Source organism: Lepisma saccharinum, chromosome 3 (genome assembly GCF_977018435.1).
Source record: "Lepisma saccharinum chromosome 3, izLepSacc3.1, whole genome shotgun sequence".
Taxonomy (NCBI): Eukaryota; Metazoa; Arthropoda; class Insecta; order Zygentoma; family Lepismatidae; genus Lepisma; species Lepisma saccharinum.
The window spans coordinates 15,215,932-15,238,777 of NC_139231.1; the positions used below are offsets into that span (position 1 = coordinate 15,215,932).

The 22,846-nt window shown below is 37.4% G+C and overlaps 1 protein-coding gene across 1 annotated transcript in view; it reads left to right on the forward strand.

Annotated features, from left to right (window-relative positions):
- Positions 1–22,846, forward strand: part of mEFG1 (mitochondrial translation elongation factor G 1) — an 85,929-nt gene that overhangs the window by 50,799 nt on the left and 12,284 nt on the right. The window contains exons 10-13 of the mRNA XM_083118320.1: positions 651–845; positions 6,358–6,510; positions 8,416–8,533; positions 20,243–20,362. Of these exons, the coding sequence (XP_082974446.1) occupies positions 651–845; positions 6,358–6,510; positions 8,416–8,533; positions 20,243–20,362 (586 nt within the window). The remainder of the gene's footprint in view (positions 1–650; positions 846–6,357; positions 6,511–8,415; positions 8,534–20,242; positions 20,363–22,846) is intronic.

A 22,846-nucleotide genomic window follows, 5' to 3' on the forward strand; every position in this document is an offset into this window, starting at 1 on the left:
GAGAATTCTATTTCAGGATCATGTTAAATACTGTCATTAGTCATGTCTGTGCCAAACCGCAATAAATGAAGTGTGACAATCTCTTGAATCGAACTATCACCAGCTAGACTACAAATGGCAGATCTAATATCGCTTCAGGTAGTTCTTTTTTAACAGAACAAGTGTTATCCCCAGTTTATATTGCATATTTTGTGGTGTTTCTCGCTTTAAAATGCAAAATTCGGTGTTATTCTGAAAAATGGGATAACTCATGTTATTTAGCGATTCCAAAGCACCGAAAACTTTCCTCCTTTACCTTCCCAAATACATTTAACACTTTATTTTTGCTTTCCTCAACTTTTTGGTGTTATCGTTAAAACGAAAACTTCACGTCCCTACCTATAACCGATTAGATGATCTCTCACCTCAGCAGGTAGGAGTGAGGCCAGCAGTAGGTAGACACTGACCCTCAAGGGCTGTTGCACCACAAGTTGTTATTATGTGAAGTACATTCCTTTCCCGTCCCTTCTGATGAATCCAGATGAGTTTGAAAATTGGGATCAAAATTGAAGATATGTGTCTAAACAGTCGTTTTATTATTTATAGCGTGAAGTTCAACCTTTTTTATGTGTTTATGCTGTGAATTTAAATTATGCATTCTTTTCTTTCAGGAATCCATTTACGTTCCTGAGCCCGTAGTCTCAATGTCCATAAAACCAGTGAATAGCAAGGATAGGGACAGCTTAAGCAAAGCCATTGCAAGGTTCACCAAAGAAGACCCAACGTTTCATATTGAGTATGACTCTGAGAACAAGGAGAGCATAGTATCTGGAATGGGTGAACTTCACTTGGAGATATATGCACAGGTGAAATTCTTCAGCTTTATTTAACTTTGTAATATTTTTCTTCCTCACTATACACTCTCAAAACAGCCATAATCACTACAGGCTGGTGTCACTAGTAATTTGAACTGTAAGGAGAGTGATCCTCTTTTATACACAGTGCGGCAATTTGAAATCGAGACTGTTGCTGTAAATAAACAAGTCTTCATAGAAAGTTACTTATCTTGGATCATTCAAAGTAGGACCCTCCTGCATTCACACATTGTAGTGCAATGCCTACCAGTGAATTCGTTTCGTGTAACGCTTTTTAAAATCCATGTCGTAGCTTTCTTGATTTTTGGTACATCATAAAAGTAGGAACCTTTCAGTGCAGATTTTGGTTTAGTAAAAAAAATAATCTCATGGAGCGAGATCCGGTGAGTTTGCAGGGTGTGACAACACACACAGTCAATTTAGGGCCAAAAAGTTCTTCGCAATCACAGTCTTGTGACTTCGGGCACTGTCATGAAGCAGATGCCAGCTGTCATCATCCCGATACTCTGGCCTCACACGTGTTATTCCTTGCATCAAACGTTTCAGTACTTCAAGATAAAATGCAGCAGTAACAGTCTGTCTGAAATTTCAGTCTTCAGTAATGATTGTCCTCACTTTCTCAACCAATTTTGGTGTTCTCACCATCCCTGCTACACCTGGATGCTTGTCGTGTTCAATTGACTCCTGTCCTTCACTGAAACACCTGAGCCATTGAAATACATGGGCACAGGATAAACAATTGTCCCTATAGACTTGCTACAACATGTGAAACGTCTCCGCAGCAGTTTTACCCAAGAGCGCACAAAACTCGATGTTTGCTCTTTGTTCCATGTTGAAATCACGACGCACTTTCACGACACGTGCCCACATTCAACAACGCCACAAGCGACAATGTCGCTCAAGGCCAACGAGCTCTGCATCGATTGTTCGTGAGATACCAGTTACGTGTTCGCACCACAGTACGCTTGCACAGTGGCGCCACCTACAGGGAAAAGAAAATCAGTCTCGATTTCAAATTGCCGCACTGTGTATATTGCACTCTTTCTTTTTCTTTAACTAGAATTTATTATAACTTATTGAAATAAACAGGGCTGAACTGATGCCACTTCCTGTACTGATTCTGACCAATGGTGATTCTTGAAAATTGTGAGAATTAAAAGTTGTTCAAAATATTGATTAACCCCCTAAGGATGGGTAAATATTACCCAGTCGATTTTGAAATATATATTTTTTTATCACTTCCAAAGATTGTCTGAGGCCACTCTTCTCAGTACCTTTCCAGTGAATCCTTCCAACTGTCGGGACCTTGAATCGGTTGTTAGTTATTTCGTTAGTTCCACTCGCAGGGCCGTAGAAACACTACCTGGGTAAATTTCACCCAAAGCATGCTCATGCGTTTCAGTTTGGTATTTCAACATGTTCTTTTTTTCTCGTTTTTATCCATTGTTTGATTCAATTCAACTGTTCAAAATTAATAAAATTACATTAATCAATGAAGGTGTTACTATTTACATGCTTTAAAACAATTTATTGAACTTTCGACTTAATTTGGAAGTATTTTTTTTCTGGGTATTTTTTACCCAGCAACTATCCTTTACTTTATGGCAGAAAGCACTCTTCTTACCATCTTTTCTTTCTCAACTTTATCTTTGCGTAATCAAATAAAAATGTTCAAACGTAATAAAATTAGGTTAATCATTGAAGGTATTATTATTTACATGTACATGTTTTGAAACAATTAAAATTTGGGCTTAAGAAGCAATTTTCTTCTGGGTATTTTTTACCCAGTATGCGTTCTTACATCCTAGTGGAGTGCATGCATCCTGCTGTGTTAATATTAATATGTAAGTATTCCACTGCAGCTTTGCATATCAATTTACCAGTTTTTGTTTCAAACTGTTCATGCACGACTTCCATAATAATTAGACTCCCATGTATTCAATAGCAGTTAAGTGTTGCACAGCATTTTTGCAGACCCTATGAAATCCACAAACTCTGGATAAACATCAATCGGTATTGTCAAATAAATTCTAATTGAAGGGCTCAGGAGTAAAAACATGCTAAGTGACATTTTGGGTCATTATTGGATTACTAAGTAAAAAAGAGCCATCCTGCAATTTTCAGGTGTAATTGCCATGTCATGCAATTTGCATTGGGCTCATTGAACACTTATAAAATTGGTGAAGACAGCATAGTTTGCAATAACTAGGGCTGAGCCAATATCACTTTGAACCGATACTGATACCGCACCAATTCCCACTGATACCATAATAATTAAACATTGTTCAAAATATTGATTATTATTAGTGTGTAAGTATTCCACTTTAATTATATGCATCAATGTACAAAGATTTTTACTTTAAAATATTCAAGAATCGCATAAGAATATTAATTCATGTTGAGGGAAATAAACAATGTGGTTGATAATATAAGACGTAAGCGAGTTACTGAAGATATATCTGTGAAACTTACTTATAAATGTTCTATTAATTTTGGTGACCTCTGCCACCATCCACTTGGGAACTTGATGCTTTACTGTTAGGTTCACTTCCGGTTCCTGTTGTTTCCTTGACTACCGCTAGAGGTGCTGGTGTAGCCATTTCGTGTGCTGCACATGATGGGTTTGAGCTGTTGTAATAGCGGGAGCCTGACCGCTGTCGATATTCAGCTCGTGCGGAAAGTGCATAATGGCATGCGTCTCTTTGATTTTGGTGTCGATTAGGGTGTGTGATGTGTGCCTAACCGAAACTTTTTGGATCCTGTGTTTATTGAACTTGAGGTGCCTTGCTAGTCCGGTAGTGAGTTGGGATTTTTTTGCATCCGCTAAGTGCTGTTGTATACGCTCGACAGATCTGATGATCAAGCGCAGCAAACTAAATGGCTACACCAGCACCTCTAGCGGTAGTCGAGGAAACAACAACAGGAACCGGAAGTCAACCTAACAGTACAGCATCGACTTCCCAAGTGGATGGTGGCAGAGTCCACCGAAATTAATAGAACATTTATAAGTAAGTTTCGCGGATATATCTTTAGTAACTCGCTTATGTCTTATAAGAATATTAAATTAAATTCCATGATACGCTATTACAAAATTCAGATTTTTCACACAAAACTAGTGCAAAATAAAAAGAAACTTTGATGTTTGCATAATTTCAAAGATAATGAGACTCCGCAAAAGTGCCACATGCAGACCCCATGAAAAACCAAAATGCTGGAATAGTATCGGTACATAAATTCCAACCAATAGTTTCCAATACTGATAGCACTGGTATAGACCGTTAGTGATACTTCGGCATGCTCAACCCTACTCATAACCTTTCTGTTTAATAAACTCTATAATGAACAAAATGTCACTTACCATGTTTTACTCCCAACCCCTTCAATTCATACCAATGCCACCACTGGTGTTGGCTGAGGCCGATATGCAAAGACAAAGTCTCAACAAATCCCTTTGTTTTGTTGGTAGTGTGAACAGGGTTCCCATTGACCTGGAAAGGTTTGCAAAGATCAAGAATATTGGATAACTTTTCTTTTCAGAACTGAAAACCATAAACATTGGTAATTGACACTGATAAACTTACTATTAATTTTTTCCGCGTAAGTTTTTTTCGCAATCGATTTCACCACTTGTCTGGTGGCTTCGTCAGGCGTGCACTGTCTTACTGCGGGTGGCCTGGTTCCTTCTTCTTCCGCTTGTGCTCGTGGAGGCAATAGTTGTCGCAGCCCTTTCACTTTTTGTTCTCGTGTGGGTGTAGTGCTTCCATGAGCACAGGCGGAAGAAGAAGGAACCATGCCACCCACAGCAAGACAGTGCACACCTGACGAAGCCACCAGACGAGTGGCGAAATCGAACTCGGAAAAAATTAATAGTAAGCTTATCAGAGTTAATTACCAAAAACACATTTTTTTCCACCCAACTTGTTCCTTTTATAAGAATATTTTATATAAAATGGTTTTGTTCATCATTTATTTTCAACGTTGAATAAACTTGATTTGTTTAATTAGCATGCAAATTTGAAGACATAACACATATTTATTAAGATGTTAAATTATTATATACAGCAGTGTGCAAATTAAGTGTTGGGGAAGATGCCCACTCAATGGTGTATAAATTTGTATATGGTACCAGTTAGTAAACTCTACTATTGCCTTCCAGTTGTAAGTAGCTAGGACATTAAATCTTATGATAACATTTACACGTAATTTAGAAGCAGTATGTTTACACTCTAAGAAAACCCAAACTCGCACACATAAAGAGTTATGGAAGTAGAAACACCTGGAAAACTTCATCAATTACCTATTGCGCATTCAACTCAATGACAGCATGCGGCGAGAAATATAATCTACCTCCAATGAATAAAGCTGACAAAACTTTTCTTGCCATAGTGGTAGGCTTCCGTTGTTTATTTGACAATGGTTAGAGCAACGGCATTAGCCTGCGAGCTTTTTGTAAAACCTGTGCACCTGACGACAATAAACAATGAGCTATTTAACAATAGAACTTCAGAAGGGAAGTAGGATGCAATTGCTTTAAAGGTTAATTAAATGTTTTCCCAAATGAATTTTCAGTGTGTTTGTTGCATGGTAAACTATGTGCTTTCAAGTCAATTTTCTTTGGCAGGGATTATTTTTTTTCTTCTGCCTGATATAAATCCCCGGCATTCCTCCCATTAATTTGCACGCTGATATACAGGCTGGGGTGCAAGGGATGACATTTTCTGAAGACATGCAAATGTCAACCTCCCTTCCATGTAGTACACGCTCGACTGCATTTTGAAGACTAACGATACTCTTGTCTGGACTCACAGTCAGTATAATCCTGTGTGGTTCTGGTTTGTCCATAATTTTGTGTGATTGTATCTTCATCCATCTCATGATTAACCAAACGTGGCAGAAAATCAAAGTAAAATAAATCAACCAGTCAATCATTATACAGGGTGATTTGGAACTGATGGTACAAAATGCATGGGTGAAAATACACACTAACATGAGTCTTCAACATGATTCTCATAATCAGAGATTGAAGATGAGGATGATGTCACTGTCATTGACCTGGAAGATATTCCGAGATAATTCTCTTCCTTATTCACCGCAGGGAAAATTCATGAATTATATCATTATAAAATAGTCTAGAAAGTTATTTGAAAATACCTGAAAAATCTGAAAAAGTCTGTGAATGTGGTTTCATAAAATGATTGGAAGCCTTCTTTATCATTTTCATTGTTCCAGTGAATCAAAGCGTAGATTGACTAAATAATTGATTTGGTTTATTTTACATCGCTTTTCTGCCAGTTTTGGATAATTGCGAGCATAAAGATGAGTGATGATATGATGAAATTGATGAAGAGACACTCACAGGCTAAGATTCAAGCCCAGGTACCCTTGCATGCTGTGCTAACCACTTTGCGACACAGATCATCCTAAAGGGTAGAAAAGTGACATAAAATAACCAACAATATCAATATAGAAAATGTTTTTGAGCATGTTTGTATTGTAATTTCAGCGCATGGAGAGAGAATATGGATGCCCTGTGGTTTTGGGAAAGCCGAAAGTTTCTTTCCGAGAGACGTTAATTGCTCCTTGCTCTTTTGACTACTTGCACAAGAAACAGTCTGGTGGATCTGGGCAGTATGGACGTGTGACTGGAATATTGGAGGTAATTTCTGTATTACTTTAATGATTTGTTTGTGCATTTATAAGGAAGGAAATGACAAGCTGTTGCAGTTGTAATGGTGTCTTGTTTGTTGTGAGTACAATTTAAAAAAAAAAAAAAAAAAAAAAAAATATAGGAGAGAAAACTCCTCAAGAAATAATCATTTTTTAAAACAGTTGCATTACAAAGTGAAAAGCACAAATGTACCAACTTCCTGCCCAAAGAACAAAAGAAAATAATGAATTGGTTGTTAAGTAGGGGTTGAAACCCAAATAATCTCAACAATAACTTAGGTGAAAATTATTCATCTTTGGTACAACACAACTAATTTCATAATTGGGAAAAGAGAGATGCGGTAGTATATAAATGCAGAGAAACTAGTACTCACTTATCCACAGAAAAAAAAAAGTTTCGCGGATAAGTGAGTACTAGTTTCTCCGTATTTAACTAACTAACTAACTAACTCTCTAGCCTTCTTAAACCCAAACGTTCATGGCTGCAGCAACACAGGCCTTCCATCTGTCCCCATTCTGAGCAAGATCTATATACTCCTTTCCATCCCTACCAATTTCCTTTAGGTCCATCTCAACGTTGTCCTTCCATCTTCGTCTTGGTCTTCCCACTGGTCTCTTACCATCAAGTTCCCCAACAAGAATCCTGTAAACTCCTGTTTCCTCTCCTATTCATGCCACATGGCCTGCGCACCTAAGTCTTCTTGATTTAATTATCCTAATAATATCTGGACATGAATACAAATTATGTAGTTCTAAATTATGTAACCTTCTCCACTCACCTGTCTCCTCATCCCTTTCTTCATATTTAACACAACTAAATTGAAAAACCTAGATAGACCTCCCAATGGTGTAGTGGTAACACCGTCACCTGGTAATCGAGCCGTCCCAGGTTCGATACCTGGTGGAGGCTCATAGTGGTTCACATTCCACTTAAAACTGTAGGTGCAGTCCCAGTTACCCTATATGTGCATAAAGTTGACTTAAAAACTTAATCCTATCTTCTGACATGAACTGGAACAAATCTGTACTTGCCAACACTGCACAAGTAAAACGACATCTTTCTGCAGACACAGCAAGCAACATCATCGGAACTTCTGCTGTTTCTCCCTCTCTGTCTCTCAACCAGCCTCAGGTGATGCTGGGATGGTGTCGAAAGCTTGGACAGACAGTGTCTTTATCATGCTTTTTTTTTTTTTTTTTTTTTTAATGAAAACGTTTCTTGATATCAATACCCTGTTGAGGATTGTGACTGGAAAAGTGTTAATGTAAATGTGTTCGGAGTTATTTTCAGTAATTCAAATCCCACTCTATACTATAGATGCTGTCCTGATTAGTTTGCATAAAATGAATTTCAGGTCAGGAGGAACAGTTTGTGTTCAGACCCTAAACTGCTCCTCCTCCACCAACATTTCCACGCAGCGAGCTGGGGAAAAAGAGGTATGTGCGCTGGATGGTCATAGGAGGAAGAGAAAACTTGGCATTACACTTATGGGATTGTTATTTTACTTCCTCTCGTGGGAATGCCACCCTTCTGATAACGTAAACACATGAATGGAAAGAGGACTCGTTCAAGTCGAACCCTCCCATTTGACTAGCTGCAACTTGAAGTCAAAGTTTCTTTTCTCCATAAAGAATGCATGGGAATATGAAAATTCTTCTTTATTTATATTTTTCAAATGTTGTGTCCAGCTTGCAACATGGGTGAAATTCATACTCTTTGTATAGTCAGGTTTCTTTTTAGTAGCAAAGCCCATTTCGACTATATTGAAATAAATGCATAACTGGTGCAAAGCTTGTCACTCTTCTCCTTAAAACATTGGAAATGTTGTTCTGTTTCAAAAGCCCTAAGTAATAAACTTACCACTTTTAATAATTTTTCTGCTTGTTTTTGTAGCCTCTTCCACCACAGCAGAACACTGTGCTCGAGTTTGTGGATGAAACTCTTGGTACGAACATACCAAAACAGTTCATGCCAGCCATTGAGAAAGGTTTCCGCACAATGGCAGAGAAAGGTATGTATCATGAAATTGCTTGCCTTTGGTTGTCATCCTTAACATTTGCATCAGTATTGTACCTCCCTCATCAACAGTGTCCTTTGTTTCAAAATAACCTTGCTGAAATTTAAACTGAAAATGTAGATCTATGTAGAATCCTAATGCATATTGGTGAAATTGTGTGTGTGTGTGTGTGTGTGTGTGTGTGTGTGTAAATTTGTTGATATCAAGATATTTGTATTCATAATTGGGAAAGGAGAGACGTGGTAGTATATAAATACGAAGAAACTGGTACTCACTTTTATCCGCGAAGCTGTTTTTTTCATCTTTTTCGATTAATTTCAGTGGCCACTGCCACCATCCTCATTGGAACTTGCTGTACTGTTGCTTGGCGTGCGTCTTTTGTTCGTAGTTCTCTGGCTGCCGCTAGGTGCGCTGTTGTTAACTGTGCGTCTGGGTTTGTGTCGTCTGCTATTTCCGGGCGATAACTGTTTGTAGTAGGGGAATCCAAGTGTGGTGCGCTTGCCCACAAAAGGTTCAAGTCAAACACACTGCCTGCACGCTTGTAGACACCAAAATCAAGGAAATGCATGCCATAATGCACTTCCCGCATGAGCTAAACATCGATAGCGGGCAAGCGCACCACACTTGGATTCCCCTACTACAAACAGTTATCGCCCGGAAATAGCAGACGACATAAACCCAGACGCACAGTTAACAACAGCGCACCTAGCGGCAGCCAGAGAACTTCAAACAAAAGATGCATGCCAAGCAACAGTACAGCAAGTTCCAACGAGGATGGTGACAGTGGCCACTGAAATTAATCGAAAAAGAAGAAAAAACAGCTTCGCGGATAAAAGTGAGTACTAGTTTCTTCGTATTTAAAATATTTGTAATTGAAAATATGTTTACCTCGTTGGAAAACTATTAGTGAAATCTAGACAACAGTCAATGCAATCCATATCAGTATTTTGTATGATGTCCTATAATCGTGAAGTCCATTAGTTACAAAACGAAATCTCTGATTATGAAGAACAAAACAAACTGAAGAGAAACCGAATCTCCATCCACGAAGATTTGTGCAAAGCTCCACTGCAGCTTGTGCCTTGGCTGCAGCTTTTTCATGAAGCAAGGGAAAGATTTGGTGCTGCTACTACGAGAGACTGAAAGATCCTCATCATAAGGGAAGATCAAAGATCCTTCATTTCTACAAAGGAAGAACTGGGGAGAATCAAGTAAAATGTGACTGTTTTGCCTTGGAAACTACATGTACACAGAACAATCACATTCCTTTATGTTATCTGGTTCATGAACATTTGATCATATCCACTTCTCATGAAATTATGCATACAAATGTTTAAATCTACAAAATACTGTTAAAACCCCATCTCTCCCAAATTTTACAGTGTATTAATACATACTTTCTTTTGTTTACATTGCCTACTTGTATCTTATAAATCATATCATGCATTTTGTATTCTTTCATTTATATACATTGTTTATACATATTTTAAGTAGGCCTATATAAAATTACTTATTGCCACTAAATACCGTTGAAATTTACATTGTTGCCTAAATTTTTGCAACTCCAACGTATTAACATACATATACTTCTTTGTTTGTTTTCTTCATTTTCATTATTTGTACCATTACGTATATACATATATCTTTGTAATCATTTTCTGAATTCTTATATTTCACTCATTTTTATATTGTTAGTAGAATTTCTCTTTTCTTAAATCATATGTACATAATTACTTTACTTATATGTTCCAAATATGATGATTAAGCCACATGCTGGATAGGAAGATATTGTTTCAATATTGTAAGACCCAATGCCTCGATCCTGCCAATAAAACTAAATGTGTATTACAAGACGTTGCAGGCACCTTTTTGTTCAGCTAAACTGGAAAGCAACCAGGCCCCGTGAATAGCCCACATGATGAGGTCAGTGGACTCCTCTCCCCTCCCTTCAGCTTCAGGGACAGTTATTTCCAGCAGACCGTCTCACCCCCTCCTCCCTTACTCAGCCATTGTCAATCCCTGCTCCCCAAACAGAAGCTAAGCAATGATCTTGAGGTATTTCCCAAAGAGCTGAAAGTGTGTCACTTCAACACAACAGGTCTGCTAAATTCTTTTGACAAATTTAAGTGCATGATAAACCAATTAAATTTTCAGATTATAGGAATAATCAAAATGTGTCTTCTTCTTCTTCTTCTTCTTCTTCTCCTTCTCCTTCTTCTTCTTCTTCTATGTCTTCTACTTCTTCTTCTTCTTGTTCTTGTTCTTCTTCCCCTTTGTGCTGTTAGGTGTCGGGGTCCTTCAGCCATCTGCTAAAACTCTTCCTATCTTGTGCCATTCTCTTAACTTCCATTAGTGCCTTTCCTCTTTTAGTAACCATCTCTGACAGGTATTGCTCCCATTCTATCCGAGGTCTTCCTCTTCCTCTCCTTCCTTCTGGTCTCGCTTCCATTACTTGTTTCGGTTTTCTTTCTTCTCCCATTCTCTTGACATGGCCATACCAGCCCAGCATTCTTCTCTCTATTATCTCTTCAATTGATTCAACTTCTAGCTGTTCCCTGATTTTAGTGTTCCTGATTCTATCTCGTCTGGTTTTTTCTACGACTTTTCTGAGATATTTCATCTCTGTTGCTCTTAATCTACTTTTATGCTTATTTTGGAGCGTTAAGCTTTCTATGCCTTAGAGCATTGTTGGTATAATTATAGTTTTGTAAATCCTTAATTTAGTATTTTCTTGTACTTCCTTTTTCCCTACTATTGTATTACTTATTTGGTAATATATTTTATTTGTTTTTTGAATCCTGCTATTTATTTCTTCTTCTACTTTTCCATCGGCTATTATTGTTCCCAAATATTCATATCTATTCACTTGTTCTAGCTGTTCTCCTTGCCATTTTATTTCCAATCTCTCTCCATTTCCATGCTTTGATATATGCATTACTTTACTCTTTTTTGGGTTCACTATCATTTCTCTATCTTGTATTGAGCTGGCCCATTCTATTACTGTATTTTGTAGTTCCTGTTTTGTTGATGTTATTAATGCTATGTCATCAGCATACATAAACTGGTTTCAGTTTCCTATTTCCAACCTTACATTTTCGTGTTCTTCTTCTACTTTGTTTATGTATTTGATCCACTAGTATTATAAATAGTAAGGGGCTGAAGCTATCTCCTTGTTTAACTCCTTTGTTCATGTTAAATTCTTATGATTTTTCCCCTCCTATTCTCACTATTCCTTTAACTGTCTTGTAGACACTTTGTATTCTTCTTACTAATTTTTCTGAGGCTCCTATTTTCTGTAACGCTGACCATAGTTGCTGTCGTGGTACTGTGTCAAAGGCTGCCTTTAAATCCAGAAAAGCTACAAACAGTTCTTTTTCTCTGCTAAGAAATTTATCTATGGCTTGTCGTAGTGTGAAAATGTGATCTTGTGTTTGTCTTCCTCTTCTGAAAGCTGCTTGTTCTTCTTCTAACTCCTCCTCTACTTCATCTCTTAGCCTTCTTTCTAAGATTCTTGTGTATATTTTTAGAGCTACTGAAGATAGACAGATTGCTCTTTAGTTTTCACATTTTACAGTGCTACCCTTTTTGTGGATTGGTATGATCATGTTTCTTTCCCAATCTTCGGGTATTTTAATTCTCTTCCGTGCTTCATTACAAATCTTCCACAACCATTGTACAACTTTCTTTCCTCCCATCTTTATTAGTTCTGGGTATACTCCGTCTGCTCCTGCTGCTTTTCCTAATTTCACTCTCTTTATTGCATCCTTCACTTGCATTTTTATTTCATCTCTTCCATCCTCTTCTACATTTACACTCTCTGTTGCATCTTCTTCATTCATCTTCCCATTTGCATCTCTAAATGTGTCTTCGTAATACTTACTCCATGTCTTCAATATATCTTCAGTTTCTGTTTGGATCTTTCCTGATCCATCTTCTATGTTTCTTATTCTCTTCCCGTATTTTCCTTTCATTGCTTTTACTGTCTGCCAGAACTTTTGACTATTTCCTTGATAGTTTTTCTCTATTTCTAACCCAAACTCTTCCCATGATTCTTTCTTTGCTTGTCGGATTGCTTCTTTTGCTTCATTTCTCCTCTGAACATACTCATTCCATTTCTCATGTTTTATTTTCCATGTACCTCTTTCATGCTTGTTTCTTCCTTTTAACGATTTCTTTAACCAAGTTATTCCACCATCTTGATCTTTTCTTTTGATCTCCTACAGTTGTTAACACATTCGGGTCTGGCCTCATAATACAGCATTGTTACCTCTGGTCTGCGGTTTTTGGTTGTTTTTATTTACCACATATTTCTTAAATCTACAAAACTTCCTCTTTTCAATGAACAAAAATTTGTTAAATTTTATTTTCATTTTCAGACGTTTTTTAATATTTTTTCAGCAATGTTTTGTGAAGAAGAAAAAAGTACAACATTGTAACAAATGTAAATATAGAGATATTTTAAGTTCGTAATCTGGAAATTTCAATAATTAACTACATAAACTATCAATACATCTTTTGACTCTTGCATAAGAATACTTCTTATGTGCACATAACAAAAAATAATTACAAATTACAAGTAATTATCTTTTGTATGAAAAAGTGGCTGCAGGACAGGACCAGACGATGTATCAGTTGGTTCTGCGTCATCTGTAAAAATTAAACAAATAAATAAATAAACTAAATAAATAAAATAAATTTTCATTTTACATACACTATACAAAATAATAAATGGAAAAACTAAAAATACATCAGTGCATGTAGGAGGATCAATCAAGAGGCAAGATGAATAGACCCAAAAAAATTACCTCTTCTCACTTCATTCATAAAATACTAGAGTTTGCAACACTGTTTATATTGTCGACAATAATTATTACGAATATAACCTACCTTCCAAATCTTCAAATTCATCTGGAACATCAAAATTGTCGCTAACTTCAAACTCTGGGGCGGAATCCTCTATGCAGTCTGGATCTAACGACGCCATTCAAAACAATGCACAGTACATCAACCCGACAACAAACAGTCACAGGTGCGAGATAAAAATAGCACATGAGTCACCTAGCGGTCGGAATTTCAACAGAGGGGCTTAAATGAACACGCGCATGAGACGAAGTACGTGCATAGCCCATCGTTCAATCGGCAAAGTGATTGCATACCGCAGGATGGGCTATGCCCGTCGTTCGTCCACATTGACTTTAAGTGCACTGCAGGCTATGCCCGTCGTGAGACACCAATGTGTTAAGCCACATACTTCTGTAGCTGTTTTAATCAACACTCTTTTCAGAATATTCCATCTTTCTTCTAATTCTTATTTATCTTGGTTCTGGATACTTAGCTCTCTCTCTCTCTCTCTCTCTTTTGTTCAACTCTTCCTTCACTTGCCTTTTAAATTCCTTTTGCTTGCATTCTGTCCTTAGTTCTCCTATTTTAATTTTTGTGTTGTTTACTTTTTGTATTTGTTTAGGTTCCTGAAATCTTGTTTTCATTATTAGTAATTTATGCTCGGTGCTTAGTTCTGCACTTCTGTACACTCTGACATCTTGTATTGCATACCTTGTATTTTCTGTGTAAGTGAAATAATCTATTGCACTTCTTGCTCTTCTCCTTTCTACTACAAATGTTATTTTATGTATTGTTTTATGTGGAAAAAATGTATTTCCTATAAGTAAATTATTGTCTATACAATAGTCAATCATTCTCTCTCCATTGCTATTTTTCACCGTTTCTGCTGTATGCTTTCCCATACACTCGTTCCCCTTCTCTGATTCATTTCCAATTCTGGCATTCCAGTCTTCCCATGATGATCACATGTCTAGCAAAGTCTTTAGCCTTATTTATAGTATCCTGTAGGTTGACATAGAAAATATCTTTTTCACATTCATTTGCATCCTCTGTAGGTGCATAGATCTGATTAAATGATATCTTCTCCTCCATTATCATATCTACTCTTAATATTCTTGATGTAATTGGTTCCCAATTTACTATTTTCTTTGTACATTCTTCTTCAAATATTATACCTACACCTTCTTTTGCTCTTGCTTTCCTATCTACTCCTGAGAATATTAAGGTATATCCCTTATTCATCAGCATCTCTCCTGATCCTTTCCTTTTGGTCTCGCTTATGCGTTAGATTTTAATCTTGTATTTTTCCATTTCTTCTATTATCTCACATTCTTTTCCTGTCAGAGAGGTTATATTCCATGTTCCAGTAATCATTTTCCTTTTCTTGCCTTGTCGTTTCCATTTCATCTGTCGGGCATCTACCTTATGTCTTCTCTGAATAAAATGAATTTCGACGCCACATGGGTTATTAGCCCTATGGTGAGAAACGTGGCTTAAACCACATATTTCGAGTAATGCAGTAGCATCAGATAATTATGATATCATCCGTAATGACAGATGTGATAGGACTCGAGGAGGCATTTGTTTTTATATACAAAAATCATTGCAATGGAAACCATTCAAACTGTCTGTTCAAAAATATAATGACATCGAAACCTCTGTTGAGGTAACCATACAGAAGGTGAAGGTCAGGATAGTGGTCGCCTACAAACTTCCTAAAGTTAAGTATACACATCTAAGCGATATTGCTTATATTATGCAATACTTTCATTTGAATTATCCCTATTACATTGTGATTGGTGATCTCAACTCAAATGTTTTGAAAGAAAATGAACCCAACATGCAGTTTTTAAAAGATGTCATTTTCAAGGCTTACAGTAAGCAGATCATCACAAAGTCCACGAGGGTAACACCAATGACATAGCCTAAGGGATGGATGATGGTAAAATTACGTTCCTGGTACTCCTTGATTATACCAAGCCATTTGACTTCATAAACCAAAACTCTTGTCAGAGAAATTGAAATCTATTGGCATAAAAGATAAAGAATTGTTATTTTTTCAGTCTTATTTAAGAAACAGGCAACAATGTGTAAACTAGTACATGAGAATATGTCGTGCATATCTAAATGGCTTGGTATCAAACAAGGAGTACCACAAGGAAGTATTGTTGGACCTATCCTCTTTTCACTATACATCAAATATTTTAATGAAGCACTGCAGATAACCATCAGCATGCGGATGACACACAAATATATATATACGGGGGGGGGGGGGGGGGTGCTGATAAGTTCCTGGCTTTGCTCTCTTCCCATCGTTTTCCATTCGCGATTCATATCTCATTTGAAAGTGTGTAATATGAGTATGTTATGATGCAAAAATAATATTCCTCCCGCAACAGCTTCTTTCTATTTTTCAGGTTTGAAGTAGTTATGGCGGAGGCACAAGTCAGTTTCACGACACCGGAGGTTCTGGGTGTCATCTGGTTTCTGTTCCTCCAAGGAAAGTCTGCGAAGGACATTCACGGTGAGATGTCACAAACACTGGGAGATAAGTGTCCTTCATATAGCACCATAAAAACTTGCAGAGCTCGATTCACGACTAGACATTTCAGCATCGAAGACGAGGTCCCCAGTGGGCACCCTTCATCGGTGACGGATCCGTGTGATGCAGTACATGACATGATTCTTATGGATCGGCAAATATCAGCCAAGAAGATTGTGGAGATAATGAACATCTCCCAGGAATGTGTAGGATTCATCATACATGATGCACTGGACATGAGGAAACTTTCTGTCAAATGAGTTCTGAAATGCTTGAATAATGATCAGGAACGGCAGAGAGTGAAGTCATCGGAGGCCATTTTGGCTCTGTTTCGTGCTGGTGAAGAGAATTTTTTGGGCATATTAGTGACTGAGGATGAAATGTGGCTACATATCTATGATCCCGAGACCATGGATCAGTCCATGGAATAGCGCCACGGGGGTCACCCCATTCGTCGTGAAACTGACTTGTGCCTCCGCCATAACTTCAAACCTGAAAAATAGAAAGAAGCTATTACGGGAGGAATATTATTTTTGCACCATAACATACTCTTATTACACACTTTCAAAATGAGATATGAATCGTGAATGGGAAACGATGGGAAGAGAGCAAAGCCAGGAACTTATCAGCACACCCTGGTACAAACTCCGTTAAGAAATAGTGCAATGGCCCTAGAAGCACTGCAACAGCACCTCAATGCAATATCTAAATGGTCTGAATATAATGCACTCAAGTTGAACTCATCTAAACCTTATATATTAACTCTAAGCTCAACGAGTGATCTCAAAAAGTTAGAACAATTAAAACTCCCCCTCCCTACAATCAATAATTCAAGAATACAGAAAATAGAAACGGTATGCAACCTCAACATAATATTGGACGAGAATCTACACTGGGGTTCTCATGTCACAGAAACAGTTAAAAACTCAGTAGCCAAACTAAAATCACTTTTTCCACTCAAACATATGCTAAGCCCAGAAACAAAAACTCACCTAGTCAACACATTTGTAATGCCAAATATTGAATATGCTTCCCCCGTATTTATAAACATCAACAATAGCCTAAATTACAAGCTACAAAAACTTCAAAACAGTTGCATAAAATTTATACTGAATGTCAAAAGGAGAGAACGTATTTCCCAATACTTAAAGGAACTTAATTGGTTAAACGTTAAAAATAGGAGAACATTTTTGGCATTGTCTTTACTATACAGGATTATGAACAATAAGGAACCTCAATATTTATATGACCAAATTGCCCCATACAAGAACAACGGAAAACAAATTGAAACCTTCGTCAGAAAACTAAATTCACGATTCCCATACACAAAACAACGCTTTACGGAAACTCTTTCATAGTCATCGCGATGAAAGAATGGAATGAACTACCCCCACCACTGACCTTAAAGAAACACACACCGTCTAAACAATAGTGCCTGCCTGTGTCTTTCCTGTAAGGTACAGGAATGAGGTATTGGCTTTAATTTCACTCTGTAATAATATTATAGTAATTGTGGTTGATTTTAATGTGTGTAATCAGTACATTAGTCCTCCTCCGTAGCTGTGCAGCCTAAGGCACCTTGCTTTGGACTGCGGCTACGGGATGGAATGGGTTCGATCCTGGGTTCAGTCTCAGAGAAATTTCGGCCTGTGTATAGGGCCGGTGGTAACCCACCATCGTGAGGAAATTGGGGAGCTTCGAATGAGTAAGCATAATCCAGTCGCATAGACCTACTACAACGGCTGGGGATACATTGGGTTGACCCCCTGACTATTCCAATCCTGGTTGAAGATCTCCATGCTTACAGGTGACGAGGGAAAGCATGGGAGGGAGACCAACAGCCGGTAGGTGAGCCAAGGCCCTTCATGGGCTGTTACGCACAGGATTATTTTTTTTTAATCAGTACATTAACAATTTATATTTCTAAGTATATGTCTATTATTTTTTTATATTAACTTTTCTACTGTGAAACTGATTTTCAGAAAGTGTTATGTAAATATCAATTGCAATATGTATTTGACAAGGGTTTGTTGTAAGAGCAGTCCATGAGACTGAAGCACGCCCACTCAATAGAGGTGATTCTATTCTATTCTATTCTATAAGTGTGTGTACTTATGCAGAACCTATTAATGAGCCAATGTTTTAACCTTTAGTGGACAGGCAGTACATGTATGTATGCAAGGGTAGAGAAAACTAAAAATAATTTAAGTGCCAGCCCCCTTTCTCAGGAACCATCATTTCCACTAAGAAAGTGATGAATCCAATTAAGATAAAGCTGCACATTTTGAAATATAACTAACTAACTCCCTAGCCTTCTCAAACCCGAAGGTTCATGGCTGCAGCAACACAGGCCTTCCATCTTTCCCTATCTTGAGCAAGTTCTGTATACTCTTTTTCCATCCCTACCGATTTTCCTTAGGTCCATCTCAACGTTGTCCCTCCATCTTCACCTTGGCCTTCCTACAGGTCTCTTACCATCAGGTTTCCCAACAAGAATCCTGTAATATGATCTTCAAAAATTTAATTTATTAATTAATACAAGGTTGGATTAAAAGTAATTAATTCTTGCACCGGAGTGACTTTCCTAAAGCAGGCTCTACTGGTAACAGTACAAATAACTATAAAATACATTCTAATATATGTCCAAATCAACCATATCGCTGAAGATTTTAAAATTCGACAACAACAGTACAACAATTTATATGGCATGTTTTTTGTGCAGAAAACACACAAACTTTAAAAAACATATACTGTACTTGTTATTTTAGAAGAAGGTAATGGAAATTTGTGAACTTGAAAATATTAAATAATAATAATAAGTTTAGAACTGAATTTGAAAATTCAGGCACCAGGTGAAAATTTCCAGGTGCCATGGTGACTGAGCATCCTATATTTTTCTACCCCTGCATATGTGTACTATTGTGTGTAAATGGCTGAGGCTTGTACTTATATGTACCGGTTCGATGAGACAGCAGTTAACATGTTATTTCTCCAAAACAACAGATAAGATTTCAGTCCCCCTTTTTCTTTCCCTTTTATATTAGGGATGAACTGATATGAAATTTTGGCATATTTTAGATATTTACTTTATTAAAAAGTAGGGCATGGAGATTATCCATAAAAATTATAACAAAATGGCATAATTTTGCACTAAATTATAAAATATTTATAGATATATTGGATCGGTAATTTTACAGATAAACCGATACAACGATATTCCTATATCAGCAGATACCGATCGAGTACTGATTAATTTGCCCCACCCCTAATTTATATAGAAAAGGTGGTATATACTGTTCATACTCAAATTACAGTGCAATACAGATATATTGTTTTTTTGTCCAAAGCTGTTGTTATGAATTTTAAAACACACATGTTTCAAATGTGCAAATGTGTTTTAAAAAAATTGTAGAATGAGAACTGTTTGTCATGGAAAGTTGAAGTTCCTATATTTTTGGATGGAATGGCTAGGGCTTTCACATGAAGTAAAATGTTGATGTCCCATCTTGATGCAGGTGCAATTAGAAGGGATGAACAGTGGGCAATTAAGTTAAGAAATCCCTTTCTGGGGAGTCGTCCTCCAGCCTCCAAAAGAAACCAAAGTGAACAGAAAAATCCCAAAATGTAGCACTGCTATGTACCTACAATTATGCTGAATGTCCTATAGTTTCTCAATAAAAAAATACAGTAATCAAAATATATTACACACCGACAAAGTTATTTTGCCAACTATCTGCAAGTATAGTATCTGTCCTAGCAACCAACTATGTAACCTAGGTAACTGATCTCCGCATTTGTCGAAGTTGATGGTCTTCCCTCACGGTAAGCGTCGTTGATATCTGTACGTCCGTTCTCAAACACTTGCAACTGCCGATAAATTTCTGTGCAGTTACACCCTCTTGCCCACAAAAACCGAATCACTGCACGCACTTCCACTTTGGACACCACCTGCAGCTGCAATCAACCTCCCAACTGCCACGTTAATGCCACTACGTCACGCGCCACACATACATGTCTGCAGTGTTGCCAACCCATTTTAAGAAAATATCCCTGTACCAAAATTGTTGACGGGGGTGTGCAACTACTGTTTTGACTGGCCCACGTAGTTGTCCCATGATTTTTCTTGTGCAGTGCATCACTACATGTTTCAAAAGTCCTTGCTTGAGAACTTCCCAGCATGTAAAGACCCTTAGTATTCCCTTATTATGACAAATGTCATCAATGATGACTACAATACATATCTATTATGTTGAATAAGTGCTTCTCTTTTGAATCTTGATTTAGTGAACACTTCCTTAAAAATGAAACTTTATTTTCAGGTTTGTTATCTGGTCACAAACTGTCTGGTATTAAGTTCCGGTTACAAGATGGAGCCCATCATATAGTGGATTCTAATGAAATCTCTTTCATTATGGCAGGCCAGGGTGCAGTTAAGGAAGGTAAGGAGAATTTGCATGTTCTAATAACTAGTTTTATATATGTACAGGGTGTTTCACTTGCCCTCGACCCCTGATTTTTGCCTATAAAATCAAACTATTTGTCACTCATGATGTAATGAAATTTTCTATGGACATACCTTGGTGTAGGAGAAGCATGGTGATGTCATTGGAGGTGGTGCTACAGTCTCTCTCGTCCTTGCTTGGCGATACGTAACAATTTTCATGTTGAATTGCTTAGACTTTTAATCACTATTTCTTTCATTATTTTCACACCAAGTTTCTGAGACTAGTTCTGTCTCCATCTTCAGAGTAGTGCATTTTTGCTATATCATCACATGTCAATAGTCCTTGGAACACATGTGTGGTTTAATTCTCAGTGGCATTCCCCAGTAATTTCATTTCCACTAACCTTCATGCCACAAAAGCAAGTCTGCTTGCCCAGACAAGGTGGAGCCTTAGCCAGCACTAAATAATCCTCCCAGACATTCTGTTTTACTCTGATTGCTCATATTGGTGCCTTCCTCAAACATGTTACGGAGCTTCACATCTCTACTAGGAATTAACCCTTTGCTCCTAACGTCATGAGCAAAAGACACAGATAATCTCAAGTCGTCGTAAATGAAACCCTTGATTTAACATTAATAAAAGGTTGTGAATATGGGAATCTTTGTCAGCATGGCAAAACTAGAATAAATTGTTTACAAATGAAATTTTTGCAGTCTTTAATTGGAGTAACCTTACGAGACAAAATTAATGAAGAACGTGTCATATTTTTGCACGAAAGTTTCCATCAAAGTGGTATTTAGCAATTTTTGAAGGAAGATAAATATAAAGTATTTAACAACTTATGACGATTTGTCATAATAAAATTGATGGTTAATATTTCCGATTCTTGATGTTTGTAATTGTATTGAGAGTGTACAAAGACTGAAAAAGATTGTCAACAAGGAATGAGGCTTAGTCACAGATTAATGAGAACCACCTGAACTGCTTTATGATAGGGAAAGGAAAGTGTGTGCAAATTAAAATGTCCCCAAAGCCCTGCAGTTATAGACGTCAAAATATCTTAAACTAATCCACAAGTCGTTTAGACTAGGGGGAGGGGAATACACTGTACTGTCTATTGCTATATGCTCGGACTATCTGGGTAGAGTAACTCACGCCGAATGAAAAATTGTTTAACTCCCAACTCCTTACACCTCGGGGACCAGTATTCAGATTTACCCATGGTGCTAGCTTTATACACGCCGGAGATATGATAATCTTGTACACTCAGGGTTGTGGTATATTCAATGAAAATTAGTGTCGACTTAACAACTTTATTACACTGGGGTAAATGTATATATCCACACAGAACAAATTCACTATATCTTCTGATATAACTTCACTGCACTGCACTATGTTGTCCCTGAAGATCCGGGTTCGAAGCTCCTCTGCTTGAATTTTTGGAAAGTGAGGGCAGTGACCATTCAATTTTTCCTCTTCTGAGGTACCAGTGGGGAAATATTGGACCTTACTTTCTTAGGGCATCAATTAAATGTTGCATTATCGTTCATCTTCTGGAATACAACATTGTTGGCTTATGGGGGCAATAGGGCATTAGTTTGCAACTCAAGGAATATTTAATCTGCCTTCTTATTAGCAAGAGAATAATACTAAAGAACAATATGAATTTAATGTAAGCTTGTAATGTTTAAAGCTTATTTAACTTTAATCCTTTAATTAATTATTTAATTAAGCTAAGCTAACTGCTGTAAATAATGAACTGCTTAATCACCTTTAATGAGAAACTAATGGTGAGCGCCATCTTTCGTATAATCTACCTGGTAGGCCGAAGAATATTGCTCTGTCTCGTTTCCATTCTACCAGAATAGGCCACACTGTAGGAAGCTTTTTATTCCTGAGCACCCGTGGGCTTTCAAATGCTGGACTATTTTTCGGGAGCAGAGCTCGACCACATGAGTCGCCAATGAGCCAACACAGACTGACTGGGCTGCAGCCACGTCGCTGCTTATATACAAATCTGAGCGCAGCGCCAGCGCCTCTAGTGGATTCTCGTGATCTACGAGAGTGCTGCTTATTATTAAGGGCCATCTATATGGGATAACAATTAACTATTAAAACAGTAATGCTTCCTAGTGTGATACAGTAGAACTTCATTGTCTACCAAGCATTGCAGTAAATTCATATGCAGAAGCGATAACAGAATAGATAAGATTACACAATGCGATTCTCAACAATGACAAGAAAAGAAACATATGCACAACCTTGTAGCGATCTCGCAGGATCGTTGGAAAAAAATCCTATGGCATTTCTGGCATTCCCTGAGGAAGAATCCGGAAATGCGTCTGAAACATATGACTGGAAGAGTAAAATAGGCACTTGTAAGAACCAAAAAAAAAAAAAAAACTTTTATTTTTCTGTTGATTATATTAGAAAGAGCTAAATTGTATACTTCTTTCCTTTTTTTCCAAAGTTGATATT